The sequence below is a fragment of the Lagenorhynchus albirostris genome, chromosome 1, assembly GCF_949774975.1.
Source record: "Lagenorhynchus albirostris chromosome 1, mLagAlb1.1, whole genome shotgun sequence".
Classification (NCBI taxonomy): Eukaryota; Metazoa; Chordata; class Mammalia; order Artiodactyla; family Delphinidae; genus Lagenorhynchus; species Lagenorhynchus albirostris.
The window spans coordinates 163,414,221-163,438,783 of NC_083095.1; the positions used below are offsets into that span (position 1 = coordinate 163,414,221).

General features: G+C 38.6%; 1 protein-coding gene across 3 annotated transcripts in view; it reads left to right on the forward strand.

Annotated features, from left to right (window-relative positions):
* Positions 1-24,563, forward strand: part of IQGAP1 (IQ motif containing GTPase activating protein 1) — a 118,170-nt gene that overhangs the window by 22,231 nt on the left and 71,376 nt on the right. For all 3 annotated transcript variants that reach the window (XM_060158072.1, XM_060158062.1, XM_060158083.1), the window contains exons 3-5: positions 14,149-14,305; positions 15,769-15,846; positions 20,649-20,725. In XM_060158072.1, the coding sequence (XP_060014055.1) occupies positions 14,149-14,305; positions 15,769-15,846; positions 20,649-20,725 (312 nt within the window). The remainder of the gene's footprint in view (positions 1-14,148; positions 14,306-15,768; positions 15,847-20,648; positions 20,726-24,563) is intronic.

A 24,563-nucleotide genomic window follows, 5' to 3' on the forward strand; every position in this document is an offset into this window, starting at 1 on the left:
ATTATTTTCTTAACTATAACTTGAGCTGTTTTCTGCCAGTTCTTTCTCTTTCGCACATAAACATCCTCACCCATTCCAGATATACTCCCTCAATCCTAGACCCTGTCTAGGATTATTGTCCCTTCTTTTTTCCTTCAAGGAAAACTTGTCTTTATTCCTTATATACACTTTTAAAATCTTAACTCACATGGATGCGATTCGTGTGCCCTCCTTTCTCCCACTGAAATTTCTCTTGCTCAGGTCACCAGTGACCTAATTGCTATGCCCATTGGAAAATTTTCAGTACTTATTTTACTTAATCTATGCAGCATACGACACTCTTGTCTATTCACTTCATGAGATTTTCTTCCTTTTAACTGGGTATCTTTTTATACTTAAAAATTTTTGACCTGTATCAATATATTGCCGATCTAAGAAAAATTCAGGCAGCTCCTCCTCCAAGAAGCTTACTTGGACACCCACCCTTACCCCAGGTCTGAGTTAGATGCTCCTCTCTTGTGTCTCTATCGTCCCCCCTCCCCCGCCCACGTATCTTTAGTATAGCTTTTCACAATAAATTGTAAGTGCTTTATTTTTTTCTCTTCCCTAATTGACTGAGGCTTGGAGGGCAAGGGCTATATGTCCTTAGTGAGGTTCATACTCAACAGTTAACCCGCCTCCTGATACGTTCTCACTAACGACTAAATCTGAAAATTAACTTTTTGGCATGTTTTCGCTCTACAGCCTCTCCTTGTTCCCCTGGGCTCTGACAGCTGCTGCAGTAGGCAGTGACTCAGAGAAGTGGTTTTTTGCAAAGAAATATGTGCCTGTCTTCCACCTAGTAGAGGACTCTCACCTGTTTTTTTTTTTTCCTCAAGAGCTGCCCACAACCAGCAGTGACTAGGCTGAGACTTGAGCTCACTTTGAAGTCTTTTTTTTTTCCATTTAGTGTTAAAAGGTGTTTCATGCTTCATGATTTATGGTAAAGTAGAGGTGGGTGGGTGTATAGGTTGAACACAGTAATGTTTCACTAGGCTTTGCTTCTGAATACTTGGTCTGGAAGTAAGTTAATCCTATTCACTCAGGGACTTCTTTTTTTTCTTTTTAAATTTCATTGAGGTACCGTTTACATACCATAAAATTCTCTGATTTTCAGTGTATAAGTCAACAATTTTTAGTAAATTTACCAAGTGGTGCAACCATCACCATAGTCTAGTTTCTACTACTCTAATAAGACGAGGGACCCTTTTGAAATATGATAACAATTAGACATTTAATATTGGCAAGTAAACTTGACATACCTTGTCCAGTTCAGCAGAGTGAAATGATTTGTTCAGGGACAGGTCTGTTTTAGGTATCAAGAAACACAGAGGTTAACTAAGTTAACTTAAGACGAAGAAAAAAAATCCCTTCTGTTTCTCACAATTCCTATAGCTGTTCAGATTGGTTTAATTCATATTCAGAAGTTTCTTTTAAAACAGATACTATCAAGATTTCTCATTTTGCTTGTATGGCTTGGAAGACTAGCGTTTGTCATTTCTTGCCTGGGTTACTGCTGTACTTTCTTTAGTAGCTCTGCACCCCTTAATAGTCCCCCCTCCTAATCCGTTGTGCTTGGAGTGATCTTTTAAATCAGATCTAATCATTTCTTTCCTGTTTGAAATCCTTCAAAAGGTCTGTACATTCTCTTCCTTTAGCTTGACATGTTCTCCCCCATGCGCGCGCGCGCGCACACACACACACACACACACACACACACACACACACGTCCTTCAAGGCATAAATGTCATTTTCTCTGGGAAACCAGTTCTCATTCCCCTCCCTCTTCATATGGTGAGGAATGCTTTATTGAATAATAAAGTCTTTTCTCAAGACTTGTTTTTGCCGCACTGTATTGAAATTACTAGGCTGTTTCCAGTGTCTAGATGGTACTCAAATGTGTTAGCGACTTAGTAAAATCCTATTTACAAGGAAAGATGGCCCAACTTGGGAGGTTTTTAGTAGTGAGTAATGCTGACATTCGGCGGGGGTGGGGGTGGGGGCGGCGTTTGCTCTGCAAACTGGGTGTGGTGCCAGCGGAGCTGCTCCTGGAGGAACTGAATCTCAGTGGTTTGGAGTAGTCAGTTCCGGCATTGGTATGTTCCCCTTCTGTATTGCACAGAGCCGGGAAACCACTGAAGTCGTGTGGTCTGCAGGACTTGTTCAGCTGGTTTCACAGACACCTAATTCAGATTCCCACCCTGATTCTTTTCTCCATATGCTCTTGGTCTGGGCTTGTTTTAAGGCTTATCACAGTAGAGTTCTCTGAATAGTCATTTTTTGTCTTGCTGAGTGGTGGAATGGGTAGGGTCAAGTACAATGACAAATGATATCAATAAGACAAAGTAGATAGGTATTACGCAAGTTACTGGGTGTCAGGCTCTAGAAGTACGTTTATTTCTGGGATCTAGCTGTCCCCCACGCGTACACAAACACGTTGCTACCATTATTTAGAGCCTACTAGTGCTTCTATACGTTATCTCAGTCTTCACAACAATCTTATGAGAGTAGGTGCTGTTCCTAATCCTGTTTTACAGACAGGAAACTGAAGCTCAAGAGAGGCTAGTTAGGTACGTCATTCTTGCTCATTCTTATTTCCTTCCCTCTTTCTCAAGGAAGAAGTGGGTATGTTCCTTCTCATAGATAACTGCCCATTGTGTTCTTCAGAACCTTCTTTTTTATTCCTTTATTTCTTGTGTCTTTAGTCCCTCTTCCTTATTCTTTTCTTGCAGGGCGCAAATATGTGCCTATTCTTCAGTTATTTAAAAAAAGAGACAGAGACATACCGCCACTTCAGACTAACCCTTTCTTTATCCCCCCAATTTCTCTTCTTCCCTTCTTAGATTTCTTGAAGAAGACTCTACATTTTCTGTCTCTAGTTCCCTACTTCTAGTGACTTCTCTAGTTATAGTAATCTGATCCTCCTGCCTCATCACTCCACTGAGACTCCCCCCTATTGGGATCCCAGATGACCTTCTTCCTTATTTGCCATATCCTTTTCTCTTTGCCACCCATCTCTCTGCAGCATTTGAAATTGGTGACCTCTTCCAGCTTCCTGAAATTTTTTTCTTCCTTGCTTACCATCACGTGATTCTCTCATAGTTCTCTTTTTACCATAGTAACTGTTCTTTCTCTGTAATATTCGCCTCTTAAGTGTTGGTGTTTTTCCAAGGCACAGTCCTTGAACTTTAAAATTTGTCTCTACAGTCTTTCTCTAGGGAGCTCGTCCATTCCTGTGGTGCCGCTTCTCTTTCTTCTCTCTTTTTTTTTTTTTTGGCTGCATTGGGTCTTCGTTGCTGTGCATGGGCTTTCTCGAGTTGCGGCAAGAGGGAGGCTACTTTTCATTGTGGTGCGCAGGCTTCTCATTGCAATGGCTTCTCTTGTTGCAGAGCACGGGCTCTAGGCATGCAGGCTTCAGTAGTTGCAGCACACGGGCTCAACAGTTGTGGCACATGGGCTCTAGAGCATGCGGGCTTCAGTAGTTGTGGCTGGTGGGCTCAGTAGTTGTGGTGGCTGGCGGGCTCAGTAGTTGTGGTGCCTGGGCTTAGTTGCTCCATGGCATGTGGGATCTTCCTGGCCCAGGAATCGAACCCATGTCCCCTGCATTGGCAGGCGGATTCTTAACCACTGCGGCACCAGGGAAGTCCTGGTGCCACTTTTCAAATCTGGGTCCCTGGTCAAACTTGGTCTCTCTCCTGAGTTTTTCAGACTTGTATTTCCAACAACCGGTAGGATGTCTCTACCTAAATGTATCATTGACCTTTCAAGCTGAACATATTTCAGGCATGAACTTATCATTCTGGCTTGCTTCTTGTGTTCCCAGCCTTGTTTAATGGCATAATCTTTTATTTAGTCATCCATGCCACAAGTCACCAAATCATCTTTTAAAAACAAAACAACTTTTTTCCTTTTATTGAAGTTCTTGCAAGTTTCCTATAGATGGTACGTGTTGCCAGATTTTCTTGTGGAACAGTGTGAGAACGTTGAGTTTCCCCACATACTGGACAATAATAAGTTACTATCATTCTTTTTTATCTTTGCCTTTTTTATCTGCTAGCTGAAAATGGTGTTATTGTTACTTTAATTTGCATTCCTTTGATTAGTAGTGAGATTAAGATTTTTTCCCATAATTGCTGGCTACTTATATTCTTTTGTGAATTGCCTGTTTGTGTTTCTAGTGCATTTTCCTAGGAAAATATTTGTCATTTATTTCAAGCATTAAAATATATATATATGCATCTGAAGATTATGGGAGGGCTTCCCTGGTGGCGCAGTGGTTAAGAATCAGCCTGCCAATGCAGGTGACATGGGTTCGAGCCCTGGTCCGGGAAGATCCCACGTGCCACGGAGCACCTAAGCCCGCGAGCCACAACTACTGAGCCCAGGTGCCACAAATACTGAAGCCTGCGTGCCTAGAGCCCGTGCTCCACAACAAGAGAAGCCACCATAATGAGAAGCCCACGCTCCGCAACGAAGAGTAGCCCCCGCTCGCCACAACTAGAGAAAGCCCACGCACAGCAACGAAGACCCAATGCTGCCATAAATAAATAAATAAAGCTTTATTTTTTTTTTTTAAAAAATAAAGATTATGGGAGAGGGCACTTCCCTGGCGGTTCAGTGGTTAGGACTCCACGCTTCCAGTGCAGGAGGGGTGGGGGACAAGTTCAATGCCTGGTGGGGGAACTGAGATCCGCATGCCGTGCAGACAAAAAATTTTAAAAATTTAAAAAAATGAAGATTATGAGAGATTATTAGCCCCTTGTTATAGGTTGCAAATTTTCCCTCCAGCTTATCTTTCAAATTTTTTTTTTTAATTTCCTTGTAGAAGTTCAACTGCTTTTGTGTAGACAGTTTATTTCCCCCTTTTCAAAATGATTTCTGCCTCACAGTCTTGTTTGGAAAGGCCTTTCTCATTTCAAGATTATACAACCATTCATTTATATTTTTTTCCTCCTTTCATTTTTTTATGTTTTAAAATCTCTAATCCACTTGATGTTTAAAGTCAGTAGCAAAATGTGAGGTCAGGAGCTAACTTTGTTTTTCTTTTCTTTTCCAATTGTCTGTTAAACCTCATCTTCCTCAGTGCCCTTCTAACCCCCACTCCCAGCCATCTAACAGATTGTCAAATGGGGTCAATACTTTGAAATTACTCATCATTTTTCTTTCTGTTTCTGCCATTGCCCTAGTTGGAGACCTTATTATCTCTCACCTGGATTCCTGAAGTAGTTGCCTAATATTGCTCTGTTGAATCTATCTTCTGTGCTGTTGTCCTAGTTACCATACTAAGTGTCAGATCTGACCAAGCTACTCTTCTATTCAAAAACTTTTGTGGTTCCCATTGCCTGCAGATTAAAATTCTATTGTTCCAGGTACATCTCCTACTCCTCTACCACAGTGATTTGTCATTCCCTAAATATGCCATTTGTTTTCATGCCTTTTTGCCCTCTTTTTTATGCTGTTCTCCTTTATTTTAAATGTCTTTATTTCCCGTTTTCACCTTTCTAAATACAATTTATCTTAAAAGCCTAGTTCAAATATCATCTACTATTGTAGCTAGTCGTTTAAGCATCTCTGTTCCCAGAGGGTGATCTCCAGGTAGTTAGCGCATTTTATGCCACTGATAAGTGTTGCACAGAGTGAGCCGTTAGAAATGTTTCCTAAATGGATATTTAGCTGTCAGAGTAGATTGTTTTTGGAAAATTGATTTAAAATATGAATAAAACAAAGCTTTATCAAAATACACTAGATATGAAAGCTGTATCAGGACTATTTATAAGAATTATTATGCAATTATATTAAAGATAGACTTTTATATAAGCACTTTTCACACTAATTGTGTCAACTTCAATGTTTAATATTTTATAGGCCTCTCTCTTGGTCCTTGGTAGAGTAAGTGTTGTTAATGAGGTCATGCACTGTGGTTTAGGGTGCTTCAGGAGGCCCAGCTCCAGAACTTGAGCTTTTATTAGTATTAAGGAGGGTAGTAGCTTTTATTATTTTTGAATAAATTGCTGGAATGTAGCACCTCAGTTTGCACTTTAGAATCACACCATCTTGGGTTCAAGTGTGAGCTCAGCCACTTACTAGATGGGTAATCTTGGACAAGTTACTTTACTTTGAGGAGCCCATAGTTTTCTTATATCAGTAAAATAAGAATAATACTACTTACCTTATGGGGTTTTTGCAAGGATCAAGTGAAATAATACATGTAAAGTATTTAACTTAGTATCTGCCAGGTGGTGTTAGAGATTTTTTTTTTGGTGTTATTTATAGAAAATGAACCATTCAGATGTTACTGTTTTCCTGTTTAATAGTTGTGTTTCAGATCAGATGTCACTTAAAAAATTTTTTTTTTTTTAGTAATTTTCATTTGAGTTAGATTTGTTAAAGCAGTTCTAGGGTTAAACTTGAGGAGGAGAAAATGTTGAAAGTTTAATCCCTTTTTGTGGGAGGAAGGACTAACAACTCTATTCTCCGTTTCCTTCATATAAGAGTTTTGTTGCTGAGTTCTATCTGTGGTCGTGGCTGCGAGACCTGTTCACAGATTGGGTGTGCTGGTCTCACCACTTGGTATAATATTCTCAGAACTTTTTTTTTAAAGTGACTTCTTTGTTAAAACATTTGTACTCGTAGAAACATTCGTACTTGAAAAATTTTAAAACCCCACATTGTTGCCACAGTGATTTTCTGAAACAGATCTGATCAGATCACCTCCCGCTTAAAATCCTTCAGTGTCTCTCATGACAGAAGGAAAGGTTTCTTAGCATGACAAACAGGCCTTGCACCATCCAGCCTGCTCTTTTTTTTCATCTTCACCTCCTACTTTCCCTTCTAGCAATGACAGTGCTGAACTACTGCATAACCCACCATTTTTTCTCGGCCCTCCCTGCCTTTGTACATGGTATTTCTTCTGCTTAGAGGCCTTCTCTGCCTTGGCCATTTGGTGAACTCCTCCTCGTCATTCTTTAAAACCCATTAATATTTGTGGATAATGTGAAGCTGGAAGAGAAGTTGGTATTTTGGGTAACAGAATTAGGATCCCAAAAGATGTTGACATTTCGGGACAATGGGCTGAATCAAACATGAAGAAACATAGTAGAGATGAGTGCAAATAATGGATCTAATATGGAGCTGTAGAGATCGGGTTTAGCAGCTGCATATTTGGGGAAAAAAATACTAAGAATCTCTGTTGAGTGGAAAAGTGTTGTAAAATAATTTAATTGAGGCTTTGTCTGTGGTTTTGGAGTGTTCAGAATGAAGGAGTGATATTCCGGTTCCATTTCAGGCCAGTCAGACCACACCTGGAGCATAGTGTTCAGAGATGAATGAGAAAGATGTGAGGGGCAGGGAGTCATGTCTAACACTAGCAGTGATATCAGCTATCACTGATATCACTGCTAGTGTTAGACATGCTCTGAGCGCTTACTCTATTCCAGGCACTGTTCTTAACTCTTTATGTGTGTTATCTCTTTTAATCCTCACAATCGTCCTGTGAGGTAGGTACTGTTCTCTTTTCATGAAGAGTACTTGAAGGAAAAGGAATCATTTTACTGACAAAAGTGTCAGCATGTGACTCATCATATGAGGGGAAAGGAGGAAAAGCACAAATTTTTAAATACCCAGCCAAGCACTGTGCTAAGCACTGTATTTCACGTGTAATCTTACTTAATCCTCAACAACAGCCTTATTTGGAAAATATTGTTATTCCCTTCTAACGAATGAAGAAACTGGGTAAGTGACTTGCTGTCTTGATAAGTAACAGGGACAGGATATAAATCCACGTCTTTAAAAGTCCCTGGCCAATACTGGTCACATTATATTTTAATTCCATATGTTGTCTTGCTTCAGAAGGCAGCTTAGGGTGTCAGTGGGGAGCTAACTGCTGGCTTAATAAAAACTTTTTGGCTACTAGAATCCTGAGATGAAATGGGTTAACTTGAATGTGTGATTTCCATGTCAGCATCAGTGTTCAGGGTCAGCTTACATCATGATTTGGCCAAGATGTTTTGGAAGCATTCAGGCATTAAAGTGGGGGAGGGAGTGGAAGGTGAGAGGGGAGTGGAGGAGTTGGGGTAGACTGGAAGAGCTTTAATGAGCCTTCCAACTGTGAAGTTCTGTGACTATTAAGACAGTTTTAAACATGAGAATTGGTAATATGAGAATTGTGTTGACCAATGACTTTTCTTTTGTGCATAGATTGATTTATTTGTTAAATTTCTGCTTTACTGAGGTATAAATAGCATGTAAAACTATAGGATATTTAAAATAAGTACTTTGTGGTGATTTGATATATGTATACATTGTGAAAGGATGTAGTTAACATATCCATCACCTCACATGTTTATCTTTTTTTTTTTTTGGTGAGGACATTTAAGTTCTACTCTCTTAACATATTTTAATTATACAATATAATGTTAGCAACTATAGTCACTGGTTTATGTTAGATCCTCAGACCTCATTCATCTTAAAGCTTGAAAGTTTGTATCCTTTTACCAACCTCTCCCTAATTTCTCCACACCCTACCTCATGGCAAGCACTAAAGTTTGACTTTTTTTTAAGATTCCACATTTAAGTGATACATACAGTACTTGGTTTTCTTTGTCTGGTTTATTTCACTTAGTATAATGCCCTCAAGGTCCATCCATGTTGTCACAAATGGCAGGATTTCCTTCTTTCTCATGGCTGAATAATATTTCTTTGTAGACATATACCACAACCTCTTTATCCATTCGTCCATTCCTGGGTACTTAGTGTTTCCATATCTTGGCTATTGTGAATAATGCTGCGGTGGACATGAGAGTGCAGATTTATATTCGATATCCTGTTTTCATTTCTTTTGACTATACAGTTATCCCTCCATATCTGCAGGTTCAGCATCTGTGGAGTCAATCAACTGTGGATTGAAAATATTTAGGGAAAAAATAATTCCAGAAAGTTCCAAAAAGCAAAACTTGAATTTGCTGCTTGGCAGCAATTATTTACATAACATTTACATTATATAGACAACCATTTATATAGCGTTTACATTGTATTAGGTATTATAATAACCTGCAGATGATTTAAAGTATACAGGAGAGTGTGCTTAGGTTGTATGCAAATACGATGACATTTTATGTACAGGATTTGAGCATCCTTGAATTTGGTACCTGTCTACGTGGGTCCTGGAACCAATCCCCTGTTGATACCCAGGGATGTCTGTATACCCAGAAGTGGGATTGCTGGATGATATGGCAGTTCTATTTTTAATTTTTTGAAGAACCTTCATATTGCCTCCATAGTGGCTACACCAATTTATATTCCCACTGTTGGCTGAAAAAAAAATGTACAACCTAAAAGTTGAGAATTACGTTTTATTCGGCAGCTTTAATGAGGACTTAAAGCCCAGGAGACAGCCTCTCAGATAGCTCTGAAGGACTGTTCCAAAGAGGTAAGGGAGGAACCAGGATAAATGAGTTTTTTTAAGAAAAAAAACAAAAAACAAAACCCAAACCAGGTAGTCAGACCATCATAAGATTACTGCTATTAAAACAAAACAAAAAACCCAGACATCTCAAGTTAATGAATTAAGTGCTTTTCTACTTACAGAAAGATGCAAGAGTCTGGGCTTATTGAAATTATTCCTTTGATATTCACCTTATGTAGAGCCAGTATTATTTTTTTCTCTCTCTTGAGTCCTCTCAGGATATACCGTTGGGGCTGGATGTAGAGGTTCATGGCTTGGTGGCAGGCAACCTGTTTTTCTCCATCCTGAATTCCCCTTAGGGTGCACCGTCATGGGCCGCTGCAGTGGCTGATGGCTTGATGGCCTCAACGTTCTTTGTTTTACTGAAGTGGCAGAGGACATTCTTTGTCTACACCACCAATAGTGCACAAGGGTTCCCTTTTCTTCACATCCTCACCAACACTTTCTCTTGTCTTTTTGATAGTAGCCATTCTAACAGGTGTGAGGTGATAGCTCATTGTGGTTTTGATTTGCATTTCCCTGATGATTTAATGATGTTGAGCATCTTTTCAGGTACCTGTTGGCCATTTGTATGTCTTCTTTGGAAAACTATTCAGTTCCTCTGCCCATTTAAAAATTGGATTGTTAGGGTTTTTTTTGCCATTGAGTTGCATGAGTTCTTCATATATTTTGGATTTAACCCCTTATCAGATATATGATTTGCAAATATTTTCTACCATTCCATAGGTTGCCTTTTCATTTTGTTGGTGGTTTCCTTTGCTGTGCAGAGGCTTTTTTTAGTTTGATATAATCGTCCTTGTTTATTTTTGCTTTTGATGCCTTTGCTTTAGGTGTCAAATCCAAAAAAATCATCTCCAAGACTGATGTCAAGGAACTTACCCCCTATGTTTTCTTAAAGGAGTTTATGGTTTCAAGTCTTGCATTTTTTTAGTTTGATATAATCGTCCTTGTTTAGTTTTGCTTTTGATGCCTTTGCTTTAGGTGTCAAATCCAAAAAACGCATCTCCAAGACTGATGTCAAGGAGCTTACCCCCTGTGTTTTCTTAAAGGAGTTTATGGTTTCAAGTCTTGCATTCAAGTCTTTAATCCGTTTTGAGTGGATTTTTGTGCCTGGTGTAAGATAAGAATCAATGCATAGATTTATTCTTAAGTGTATTTATAAAGTTAATTTAAATGCTTAAGTTTTATAAGGAAGCTTTGTGTCTGAGTTGAGAATTACTGGTGGTCTTACAGTTAAACTGAAATATTTAAAACCCTATTAAGTGGACAGAACTTGGAGAGATACCAGCCTTTTTCCTGCATGGGATATCTGAAACTTGGTCCTGTTTAGACAGCCCTGTGGAGCTCAGCTCTGTTAGGCTTTGGGGGTGATGTGGTAAGAGCAATAGTGGTTTAGTGAGAAGGATTCTAAATTAGGAATCAGGGCCCTCTTATCGCACCTTTGTCACTAGCTAGCAGGTAACCTTTGATAGGCCTTACTCTTATTTGTAAAATGAGAGAGTTGTACAAATAGGTACAGCCTTTGGGTAAGCTTTTGAGCAATAACATTTTTTGTTTTGGAGTTTCCAAAGGAATTAATTCTAAATAAGGAAGAACATTGTGTACAAAGACGTTCCTTGCAGAATTATTTAGTGGTTGAAAACATTTAGAAATGATATAAATGCCCAACATAGGTGACTGATTAGCATTTGGTAGAATTTTAATGTAACTCGAAAGTCTTGAGAAACTGTATAGTAACATGAAAAATATTCATAAAATGTTGAGAAATGTTTTGTAATTTTCCTCAATGGATAGATTTTATATAGAGGGGAAAACCCCAAAGGGATTTGCCCTAAGAAGTGCATTCAGTTCCTTTCTCTCACATTTTGTGATGCTGTGAGTTTGTGGCAGAGGGGGAATCTCAGATGGGCTGTAGAGAAGGACAGGAGAATTTGTTGCATCTTCTCAGAATTATAGTAGAATCCAAACTGATGCTGAGATTAAGAATCTAGTAATATAGCATCCTACTTAATGCTGTTAATTTTTCAAGCAGTTTGGTCCTAATTTAACTAACTTTATTCTTATAAACAAACCAGGTGATTCTCTGCTGTGGAGCAGAGCTTAGAATGGAGGGTGAGCCACACAGGGAATTGGAGGGCAGTTTTGGGCTTGCGGCGGCGGTTGTTTAGAGACACTTCTGTGCTTTGCCTGTTTCCTCTAGCTCTCCCTCTCTGCTTATTCCTTTCCACCAGATCACAGGTGGCTTTTCTTCAGGCCTGACACTTGTGTGATATTTAGGGTATTCTACTCCGCTATAGAAAGCTTGTGAGTCTTGTCATCAGTCAGGACTGTTTTATAGCAGTTAGACAAGAGAAGGCGAAGGTAAAGGATTGTGGGAGATGTGGCTGTGGTCCCTCCTTTTACTCTGATTTTAATCCAGTGATCTCAGAGGAGAGGAGAACCTAAACAGCCCTGGTAGCTGGCTCTGATTCAAGCCAAAAGCACTACTGTGTTGTTTATCCACAGTCTTCCCCATTTTGAGAGGAAAATAAGTAACTTTTTCTTCATACTATTATGTGGTAAAGGGATATTTTGGGCTTAAGATTTATTCTAGGTTTGTCCCTGTTAATGAGAACATAAGTTAGACTGTCCCCTGAGAGCAGGGATTGCCAGGAGCTGTTTGCTGTATCCTTTTTAGCAGTAAAATATTGGATGGACGATTACATGAGATGTGTCCTTAGACTACAGCTATTTTCCATACCATTGACCTATGTTCTTTTCCACATTGTCCTATGGTCGTAGGCTCTTGGAGAAGCATAGTTTGGATTTTGTAGCTGCTACAAATTGATATCTAATTTAAATACTATGGTAACTCTTCTGGAAAATTAATTCGTTTCTTCTTTTTCCCCTTATGACATTTCAGTTCAACTACCTAAAAGAAAAGCCAGAAGAGAAAACTTAATATCATTGGGTGTAGGAAATAACCAGAAAATTCTCTGGCCCATTCATCTATCCAGCTAGTATTTATTTAAGTATCTACTATGTGTCAGACAGTATGCTAGCTGCTTTAGAAGTAGAATAGACTCGAAAGTGAGGTTGAGTTAACTATTCTATAGAACTTGAGAAAAACAGGAACATTGTTGCTTTTCCTTTTTCTTTTTTTTTGTGGGAATCTTAGCTCCTGACCACAGATTGAACCCGGGCTCCAGCAGTGAAAGCACTGAGTCCTAACCACTGGACCTCCAGGGAGTTCCCTCATTATTTTTTAAAGATTCTGAGTGGTAATCTCAGTTTGAAAAGATAGAATTAATATAAGAAATTTTATTCTGAATTATAAAACTAATAATTTTAAAAGTATGTAAATTCAAGCTCTATTGTATATCTTTTCAGGCAATTTTATTAATGTAAAGAATTATATAGAAACACACATAAATGGGATTATAAATACATTTATATATTATTTGGTCTATTTTTCTATTGGTATGTTAGAGTTTTCTTATAAATTTTCGTGGGTGTGTGTGTGTGTATAAAATATGGCATATTTAAATGTGGCTCAGTTTTATTTGTCTTTTAATTTAAATTTTAGGTATCAATTAACATTATAAATGTTTCATTCTTGTATTGTCCCATTTGGCAGTAAATCTAGCTTTTACTTCAGTCTCCTGTATCTCTGGATTTTTTCTTTCCCCATTTGGCTTTTCAAAGATTTATTACTAGGGAAACAGACCAGGCATCATCTAGTGGTCCCCCTCAACCCCTGTAAAGAATGGTAAAGAATTTGGGGATACAGTAGCCTTGTAAAATTTGAGTAGCATACTTATAAATTAGGGGTTTTCAAACCGGGGTCAATGAAATCTCTGAAATTATATATTAAATTTAAGTATATATACATTTTGGGGGGGAAGGATCTGTAGCTTTCCTTAGATAGTCAAACGATACTGTGATTCAAAAAAAAGTTTAAAACCATTGCCCTAAATGACTTCTTTAGTTAACTACATTTCTGTTGGTAGAAAATACATGCAAATAAACTTGGCTTTGTTTTATCTTGGGATTCCCTGAAATCTTGTGAGAGGTGTCCGAGGGGGACAATATAGTTTTCCGTTACAACTTCCTTTCCCCTCTAAAAAAACACATAAGAATTCACTTTTACTGCTTCCATTGGAGTTTCCTTAAGTATTTTAGGTGAGATGATTGACTATTTTGGAAACCCCAAAACAACTTTAAAATCTGAACCTAGAAATTCACTATGGATGCTGAATTCTCAAACCAGAAAAGAACCTCAGCTGCAAATGTAAGTTTCTGAACAGTTGAGAGATGGTGGCTTCAGTTACAAAAGGTTTTTCTTAGGAGTTCTTAAGGCGCAACTGAAGGAGTAAGGGAGACAGTCTGGGCTGAGGCTCATGGGGCATTTAGGACCTGGGGAGCCAGCTGGCTCTCTTGCTGCAGGAGAGGAAAGTAGGGTGGAGAAGAGGGTGGCGTTTATACTTGGAAATTTTCCTAAGTTCCCTGCCTCTGAGATCTGACTGGGCCAGAACAAGGATGTGTGTGAAATTGAGTCTTCAAACACTATTGCTTATGTTCAACTTAAACTTTTCCAAGGAGAATGGAAATTAAGCTTGAAATCTCTGAAGAGGGGAGGGGTTCATACCTTTCCTCTCTTTTGTCATGTCCTCCCTCCTTCTGTGCAGGTGGATGGAAGCATGCCTGGGGGAAGACCTGCCTCCCACCACAGAACTGGAAGAGGGACTTCGGAATGGGGTCTATCTTGCCAAACTAGGAAACTTCTTCTCCCCTAAAGTGGTGTCACTGAAGAAGATCTATGATCGAGAGCAGACCAGATACAAGGTGAGTCCATCCTTGCTTGGTGCTTAAATTTCTGTAAACTTGAGAGAGAAGTTTAGCATACTTTATCCTGTGAAAGAGTTACTGAGAAATATGTGTAAGTGTGTTTGTTCCAACAAAATAAAATACCTGGCAGAGTGGAGAAAATTTAGTGCAAAGTCAAGATACAGTAGTAAAAGAACTTCAGCTGTCCGTATTTCTGGCGCAATTCTAATGAGTAATTTGTATCTAGAAATTTTCATGGTCCTTGATGAATTTTTTATTTCTTAGAAGGTAGAGGAAGTAACTAGGGGAATTACTACTTTAAGTCTAATTTTAACCAAGCTCTGAGATTTGTTGGCAAATTGAAAGCAATAGCAACTTCGGGGGAAGAAAATCACCCCATGATATTAAAGTTTAAGGTAAAACGGGACAGTGATCCGATTTCAGAAAATTGAGATACGTGATTGATTCTTGTGGCCCAGGGCCCTCAAAAAGAAGACTGCTTTAATTAAGTTGGGATGTTGACAAGGACCGAATCCCCATTGCTCACAGAGTTTCTGTGGGGAGCTTTCCTAAGAGCTCTTATCTGAAAAAAGGATGAATATAGAAGATAGTGGAAGATTGCAAAACCAAGAGCAAATGTAAGAGGGGTCAACTGTAAGAATTGGGCAAGAGCTCAGAATGAGTTAAGGATGAAGACAGAATCAAAAGAGTTGGTTTTTTTGTTTGGCTTTTTAATATTTAAATTAAAAGGAAAACAAGGAAAGTATAGGTCTTAAGCCAAAATTAACATCCCAAATAGAAACTTTTCTTCATCAAAAAGCAAAGACTTATATGCTGAGTTTTAAATAAGTGGTTATTCTGAAGACACCTCCTGAGCTGTTCTGTTGCCTCTAAAAAATGTGTGCAGAACAGGCAGACAGAGCAGTCTCCAGCAACAGTAAAGACAATAGCCTACACCTCTAACCGTCTTGAGGGTAAACCTTCCTAAAAAACAACAGGTGTAGAGGTTAAGAGGGGAATGTTTATATGTGTAGTATGAAAATACCTCATTTGGGGAGTATCTTCTACTTGCCAGACACCACACTGAGTGCTTTATGTACATTTTCTCAGTTAATCTTTCCAACAAACATAAAGTAGGTGTTAAAGATGGGGAAACTCAGAATCAGTAGGGTGAAGTGACTTGCCCAGTGTCACCAATAGATAGCCAAGTCAGGAATTGAATCCAACATAATTGAATTCCAAAGACCATGTTCTGCTGAGCACACTGTACACAGGAAGATTCTCCAGATGGTTCTTAACTGAGGAGAGCTGAGATGTGGATTTGGCTTTTGGAGATTAGAATGTGTAATGATACAGACAGACCTTAAGTTTAAGGGGACCATGTAAAGTCTTACAGGGAAACTTTTATTGATACAGAGTATTTATTTAGTATTTGCTTCAATATTGCCAAACAGTGCCTAATGGTCTTTTATTTGTTCTAGGCAACTGGCCTCCATTTTAGACACACTGATAATGTGATTCAGTGGTTGAATGCCATGGGTGAGATTGGATTGCCTAAGGTAATTTATGTGATATTCATTGTTCTGGCTTAGTTCTGGCTGTTTGGCATAACAGTTCTCATTCTACCTGTAAAATTATTCTCAATTGATTCTTTGGTAATATATCTATCTATCTATCTATCTATCTATCTATCTATCTATATTTTAATACTAAAGGATCTCTTCAGTTTGTTTTAGGAAATAGCTTTGTTCTTTTTCTTTTATATTTCTCATCCCTGCTTCACCTCACCCTAGAGAAATTCCCTATGATGTCAGTTACTTTTACTACACCAAATTATAAACATTATAATTCAGGGCTTCCCTGGCGGCGCAGTGGTTGAGAGTCTGCCTGCCGTTGCAGGGGATACGGGTTCGTGCCCCGGTCTGGGAAGATCCCACATGCTGCGGAGCGGCTGGGCCCGCAAGCCATGGCTGCTGAGCCTGTGCGTCCGGAGCCTGTGCTCTGCAACGGGAGAGGCCACAGCAGTGAGAGGCCTGCATACTGCAAAAATAAAAATAAAAAATAAAAATCAAAAAAATTCACATACCATGAGGGAATTCCCTGGTGGTCCAGTGGTTAGGGCTCGGCACTTTCACTGCCAGGGCCTGGGTTCAGTCCCTGGTTGGGGAACTAAGATCCTGCAAGCTGAGCAATGTGACTCCCCCCCACAAAACAAACAAATTCATATACCATGAAATTCACCATTTTAAAGAGTACAGTTCAGTGGATTTTATTCACAAAGTTGCTACATTCAAGTTTGACTTTAGGAAACATAAGGAAATATTTTAGAAATGTCATCTTCCAGCTTCAGAATAACCAAATTTGTAGGTAATATGAAGGGTTTATTTTACATTTCAAATTGTAGAGGCAGTATAATGAGATTTACTTCTTTTATCTGGCTTTGGAGGTGGCTGTATGTTTTTTGTTTTTGTTTTTTTGACAGCTTTATTGAGGTGTAATTGATTACAGAAAAACCATACATATTTAATGTATACAATTTAATGAGTTTGGAATGATAGCTGTAGTTTTGATACGGGAGTGTGCATCCTTGAGTGTTTTGCTCAAGAGTTTATTTAGTGCTTCTCTTAATGAAATTGCCATCTCAAGTGTTGGGCTGCACCTTGCAGGCCTGCAAGCCTTGTAGTTGCCTTGAGAATGAGGGAGGAGTCCGGAGACAGCAACAGAGACATCACTGGTTTATTAGATAGGGGATCTCAGCTGTCCGAGTCAGGGCTCTGGAGTGACACCCTACCGTGGACGGCAGACAGCAGGCAGAACACGGCAGCAGTCTTTGCTACTGGGGGTGGGGATGAGGGGGAGGAGGAGTTTACCAGTTATGGGGGAATTGACGTCAGTTTGGCTCATCAGTTAGTTACCAGGGAAAGCAGCAGAGGGGCATGTCCCTCATAGCCCCTTGGGCAGAGTTTTTCCCTTTGATAAGCTATCATAGTGGAGCCATTCTGATCTAAAGATCACTAACATTTACTGATTAGGCTGTATAATTAAGAGGGAATGTCAGCCATATGAGTAGGGTATAGGTGAAGCAGGGACTGACTGAGCAGGAGATGTACAGAGAGCAAGAGAATAGCCATCTTGGGTGGCCTGATCATACATCTAGCTACCTAGTCCTACCTTGAATCCGTAGAGGCCCTGATACAGTGTCACTGTTAGAGGCATGGACAGCTTTTTTTCCCCCCTATCCTCTGACCTAAGAATTCTACTTCTAGGAATTTATCCCCACTCCCACCCCACCGGCTCAAAAAAAGAAAGAAAAAATTAGACAAGCACAAAAAATGTATATGTAAGGATTTTTCAGCATTGCATATGATAGAAAAAATTGATAGCAAACCACATATTCCTTCACTCAGGGTATTAATTGTGTTACAGCCAGTCAAATACTAGTGCTGCCGTTGAAAAGGATGATGTCAATCTATATATATATAACCGTGATGTGTTAAGTGAAAAAAAAAACAGGCTACGATTATAAGAGCTTGTGTTCTGGCTAAAATGAGATCACTATTTTTGTCTAAAAATAAAGTGAGTATTCTTGGGAAAAATCTGCAAGGAGAAATAGTTTTCATTTCTGTGTGATGGGGTTAAAGGGTGGTTTTTATTTTCTTTATACGTTTCTGTGGAGTCTAAATTTCTGTAACCAAAGAAAGATTAAAAAGAAATGAGATGTGGAGTATCAGAAAGTGGCTGAAACCACTTGGAAATGAACACTTGGCATTTAGCAGAGTGCTCAGCTCACTGTTGCATACATACCTGTTGAACTGAGTAAATTCAGAGCTAAGTCTTTGCAGACTAGCTTGTGTCCTCTTTTTTTCAGAGCAAAGTGCTGAAGTTCTCTTCCTTGCACTGGTATGTTTGAGAATTAAGCCCCACAAATGTCAGGAAATGCAATACGTCAAGTTCTTACAGCTACTTGGCCTTTCTATGCACCTGTAACTTCCTGTTCCTGTTTTTTATATAGTATGCCCAATGGGCAATAACAATTTAACCTCTTTTGAATGGTACTAAGAGCTTTGTTAATATTTGCTATTGCTAATAGTACTGTTACTACAAAATGCCTTTTTAATAATTTAATCTTATTACCTTTTTTGTTTACTAACAGTGGTGCATTGTCCTGGACCACAATCTCAACAAACTGTTGAGGCTATCAGGAACAATAGGATTATTATGGCTATTACCCTTGAAATGTCTGCTCTATATGATTTAAGTCCAGAAGACTTCTGAGTAATGTAGACTAAAGATACATAGCCTAAAAATGTGTTTTTGCTCATAATATAACATGTGATCGATAATTGACAATAATAGTATTTATTGGGATATCTTCCCTAATCTCTTTATATGGTACATACAAATTATAGAGACTTAATAGGATAATTTTTTGGTTTTTATCCATTTGACTCTTTATTATAATTGGTGCTGTTGGCCAACTCCTACATGAAACATTTTGTTGTTTTGATTTTTAAAATTGTTTTTAATCTGCCTAATAGTCCTCTGTTTTCTTCAATTATTCTGCCTTCTACATCCTAGTGGCAGGCATTCCTTAAGATGCAATTCTTATTTTAGCTACATTCTCTCATTCTCATGGTTTCAGTTGTTTTGAAGACTCTTTGCTATAAGGTAAACACAGTTTCTTCAATTGGCTGCTGGACATTTCCCCTTGGATAGCTTTCTATCTCCTATAGTTTCTCATATGTAAAACTAAACCTACCTTTTCCCCCAAGTGAACCTCCTCTCCTCTGCATAAATGGTACCATGTCATTATGTTCCCAGTCATCCGGTCTCAAAACCTTGGATTTACCTTGGACTCCTAAATGCAGTCATTCCCCAAGCCTTCCTCAGTTATTTGCAATGTCTCTTTTATCTGTTGAAACAACCTCCCAGCCTGCTTTCTCAGCTTCAATCTCTTCACTATTCGGTGTATCCTGTGTCTTGTCTCCAGTCAGATCTTCCTGAGGTTGTTTTTAGCCTTGGCTCCAAAGCTAGGACTTCTCTAAAGCCTGAATATCAAGTTCAAACTTGTCTGACTTTCAAGGTCCTCATAATCTGCCTCTATCCTCCCTCCCAACCTTATTTTTTTTCTATTGCTTTCTAAAATGTATTCTGTACTGTTTTTGGGAGGGTGACTGACTTTGACCATGATTTTCACCGTTCAGGAGAAGACATTTCAATCTTAGGAAATGAGCATGGAAAGTTTGAAAAATTATCAAAAAAGACCCCCATTTCTCTTGGGGGTGCACAGTTCTTCCTCATCAGGAGCAATAGGTATTGTGGGGGAAAACAAGCATAAAAACAAGTAATTAAACACAATGTGTTAAGTTCTATAATAGAGTTAGATACAAAGTGCTATAGTACTCTTCTCACTGCCTTTTATTGCTCATCCAGATTCCTCTAATCGCTTCATAATCCAGTCTCACTTCTCTAATCCACTGTTACCCCTTTATTCCTCTAAATTACAGATTGAGTTGTATAGTACCACATTACTATGAGAAAAGGTCTTGAAATTCAAGGCAATTCTCCATCTAAACTTACCCTGTTCCTATCCTACCTCATTCGTTAATTCATCAAACAGAGAGAGCTCCCTCCATGACCTTGACTCTGGGCTTAGCGTTGAAGATACAGCAGTGAACAATATAGACCTAGTCCTTGCCTTCATGTGGCTTATAGTCTATTGGAGGAGTCAGACAGATAATTTCAGTGCACATAGTTGATTAATTGTGGTACATGCTACCAAGGAAAATTCCCCATCTCTCTCATTCCCATATACATCCTCTATTCTACCTACTTTATCTGTGTATCTTTCTACTTCCCCCAAGCATTATAACACATTTTAATATTTTGTAGTTTTTTTCAATGTCTAAATGTAGTGATTTTACACATACTGAAGCACTTAGTAAATGTTCATTGTTGAGCTATTATTACTCAATCTAGGCCTGCTAGATAGCAACTAGGAAGATTGCAATCCTTCAGAGCCTCATACACTTGCCACTGATTTAAGCTGGACTGGAACTTGAGTTTTGTTTGCCCATGTCTGTGTCTGCAGTAAGTAACTCACTCTCACATACTTAGTAAAATTCAGTGGGTTGACCCAAATAAGTCTTTTCCAAGTAGTGCTTTTCACTGTGTATTGTATCATTTTGTTCCTTACATTACTTATAATGAAATGTCTGTTCACCCTAATGAGGTTATTTGCCAAATGCTGACAATGTTTTCTAATTGTCCAAAGTTTTACTTGTATTATTCATGATTGTTGAATGATTAAATGAACTCTAGTGGATGGATGCCTTACTCTACTTCTTTTATTTCTCTTTAGATTTTTTATCCGGAAACTACAGACATCTATGATCGAAAGAACATGCCAAGATGTATCTACTGTATCCATGCACTTAGGTAATCAGATTTTCTTGGTAGAATAAGCAGTATATAGATACAGAGAATAGATTGGTAGTTGCCAGAGGCGGGGATTTGGGAGTAGGCGAAATGGGTGAAGGTGGTCAAAAGGTACAAACTTTCAGTTATGAAATAAATAAGTCCTGAGGATGTAATGTACAGCATGGTGACTACAGTTAATGATACTGTATTATGTATTTGAAAGTGGCTAAGAGAGTAGATCTTAAAAGTTCTCATCACAAGAAAAATAATTTGTAACTATGTGTGGTGATGGAAGTTAACTGGACTTACTATGGTGATCATATCATTATGCTGTACACCTGAAACTAATATAATATGTCAGTCATATCTCAATTTTAAAAAAAAGCAGTTTAGGAGTCACATCTGAATTGAGTGTGTAGCTTGTTGTCCAGGGTATGATGAAAAAGTTTTTGCATTTGCTTCAGAATTTTCAAATAGAATAGAGCACTATTATCTTAACAAAATGGTGAGAAACAGCTGTGTTCTTCTAGGGAGAAAGGATTTATTTATTCCTATAATAACAAAAAATCTTCCTCTAAAAACATAATATAATCTTTCATTATTGATCTAGTGTTTCAGTGAACTATGCATTTCTCTTGAGATGTAGTCCCTTTCTTTTAAATTAAAGTCTCTTAAAAATTATAAAAACTACATACATTTGAAAACTTTTATTGTTTCTCATTTTGTTTCAAGCTGATAAACTGATTTACTAAATACACTGTGTCTTGATACTCTTTGGTAGTACAGTTAAATTTTGGCAACATCTTCAAATAATACCAGCAAATATCAAATGGTTGATTGATAATTTATTAAGTTATCTAGGACCTTGACAAGTCATTTGTTCATTAAGTAATTTTTATGTCAATGCAAAAATAATAAATAGGAACTGAAACAAGGTATAATTTTATCACAGCTTCATAGTAAATTTGGAAGATGACTTAATTTCAGGTCCTCAGCTCTTAGAATGAACGAAGTACTAAATTGGAGGGAAGAGGTGATATGTCTGGATGGAGGATGGGATGGGAGAGGTGTAGGTGCTAGTAGTATAGTACTTCAGAGTGGTGCAAATTTACTTGATGGCCGTAGGCCTAAAGCAGAAGATGATAGAAGTAAGTATGAGAAGGGACATGAGGATGAGATTTTTTTCTTGGGCTGCTCTTCTTATATAGCATCCTGTATGTGTACTTAATAAATGTTAATTATATGTATGAATGTATAATATATACATTGACCCACAAGAAACCTGTTGTCTCCAGTTTCTGGATCAAATGTTTGCCAGATCCTTGGTATCACTGGAATCAGTGTGAAACCCATGAAAGAGAGAATATAACTGAGGACTAATAGATCTCTTGTGTGGACTAATGAATGCATTAACCTCCTTAGAGGGTTCCCTCACTAGGCTCTCTCCCTTCTGATCCATCTGCCATGCTGCTGTCAGAGCTCTTTCCAAAACAGCCCTAATGGTAGCAGACGCTTCATAAAATATTTTGAGGCTTCCTTTCTAGCCTCACCTCCAGACATTCTCTCCTGTGTACCTATGTTCTAGTATTTTCAACAAACAGGCTATGTACCCTTGCCTTTGGTTTTGCTGTTTCCTGTGCCTGAAATGCCTTTCTTTAAAATTTATTTATTTATTTATTTTTGGCTGCATTGGGTTTTCGTTGCTGTGCGCAGGCTTTCTCTAGTTGCGGCGAGCGGGGGCTACTCTTCATTGCGGGTGCGCAGGCTTCTCATTGCGGAGCACGGGCTCTAGGTGCGTGGGCTTTAGTAGTTGTGGCATGTGGGCTCTAGAGCGCAGGCTCAGTAGTTGTGGCGCATGGGCTCAGCTGCTCTGTGGCATGTGGGATCTTCGTGGACCAGGACTCGAACCCGTGTCCCCTGCATTGGCAGGCGGATTCTTAACCACTGTGCCACCAGGGAAGCCCTGAAATGCCTTTTCTCCTTGGTTTAACGTATGCTTTTCTCCAGGTGCCACCTCAGAATGCTACCATTAATATGTTCTCTTACTTTTTCCCTCTCTGGCAGAATTAGCTACTTACCATCTTTGTGCTCCTTTAGCATTTTATAACATACCTCTTACTTCAAGCATAGTGCTTGTTACATTGTACTCTGGTTACTGTTTGTTCTTATAACTTGCTTTCTTGTGGATTCCTTAGGGACAAGAAGTATTTCCTTTGTTCTTTATCCATGTGTCTTTAGTATCAACACTTAGATGCCTAGCCTATAATCACAATAAATGTGTGTCAAAATTATACATTATAACAAATCTCCCTCTCCCTCCCCCAGCTCAAGGGGGTACTTTCTGTCCTATAAATGAAAAAGGAAATGGTACTTTGTCGAAGGGCTCTTCATGTTTGTCTCTGCTTATCCAATCAAGTTTTAGCTCAGTTCCCACATTCTTGGTGAAGTTTCTCAAATGACCTCAGCTCATTCCTTTTTCTAAATCTCTGGGGGGTTTTTTTGTTTTGTTTTTTTTTTGGTTTAGTTTTGTGTGTGTGATTTTCGTTTTGTTGTTTGTTTGTTATATATTGCTTCTTTCATATCTTTTCTCCCTATTACATTTATTAGCATCTTAGGGACAGAAGTCATGCCTTACTTTTTTTCCCCCTCCAAGGTACATAGCATAACATTGGACAAACAATGGTAAAATGAGAATTTTAAAAAAATTGTTTAGGAATAGGTGATATATTGGAGAATTTTCAGAATGTAGCAATTTCAGATGCATATGTCTGAGCCAGAATCAGCTAAATTCTGAGTATTGTGATTGGCTCAGTGTTCTGTGAAGTCTATGTTGATAACCTTGTGAAGGCTGTACCTACAATGGATATCTGAACTTGGCAGGCACAGCAACTAAGCTGGCAGAATTCCTCTCTGCTAGTTCTGTAGCCACTACTCTCTGCAGTGTAACCTGAGTCCCAGGCCCTCAAATTCTCAGATTGAAGAATTAACTGCCTTTCTAATGATGGAATCAAAATGAGAAAGGGAGGAAGCCTGCTACTGTTTTCCATTTCTGTTCAATATGCAGTTCGTGCTTAGAAAGTATATACACAGCAGTGTGTTCTGGTTGGTGATTTATGATTTCTTTCCTCCCTTACAGTGTTTTTCCTGGAGGGTATGTAGGAAGTGTTTGTAACTGCTTGAGCCTCTTCTTTACCTTTACACAGCAGTGTTCAAGGCAGGTTCCTCACTTCACTTACCTGTATTGGGTGAGGCACTGTTTCCCTTTTGGATCAACAGTGATAGAGAAGCTTTATCTTCTTGTTTTCTCCCTTCCTGCCATCTTTTTTTTTTCTCCCTCAGTCTTGACTGGCATTATTCCAGAGATAGTTACTGTACTTTAGTGAGACTAAATTACTCTTGTAGATTACATTCCACTCTCAGATAAGACCCTAATTCTCCATTATTTCAAATATATTTGTATACTTCCTTTCCATTTCCTCTGATGCTTTATCTTTCTAAGAACTGATTTTGGGATTAAATTGGCCCATAATCCTTTATCCTAAATTCAAAAAAACATGCTGAAAGATCTGAAAAATGAGTTTTGGTTTAGTTCAAACTCCTTTGTTGGCAAGATCTGATCAGTATTAATTGAGATTACTTAGAATGTTTATCTACTTAATATGATTATTCATATGTCTCTTTGCAGAAAAGTAATGTATTTGATTAGGGGTGCTTCCCCAAGGCTTGTTGGGGGTGTTTTATAATGCTGTTTACACTGTAAAACTTTCTTTCATAGGTTACTCTACAATCAGTAACAGTAATTGGAATCCAGATAGGCTAACACAACCTCCTTTTCCTCATTGCTATAAAGTATATC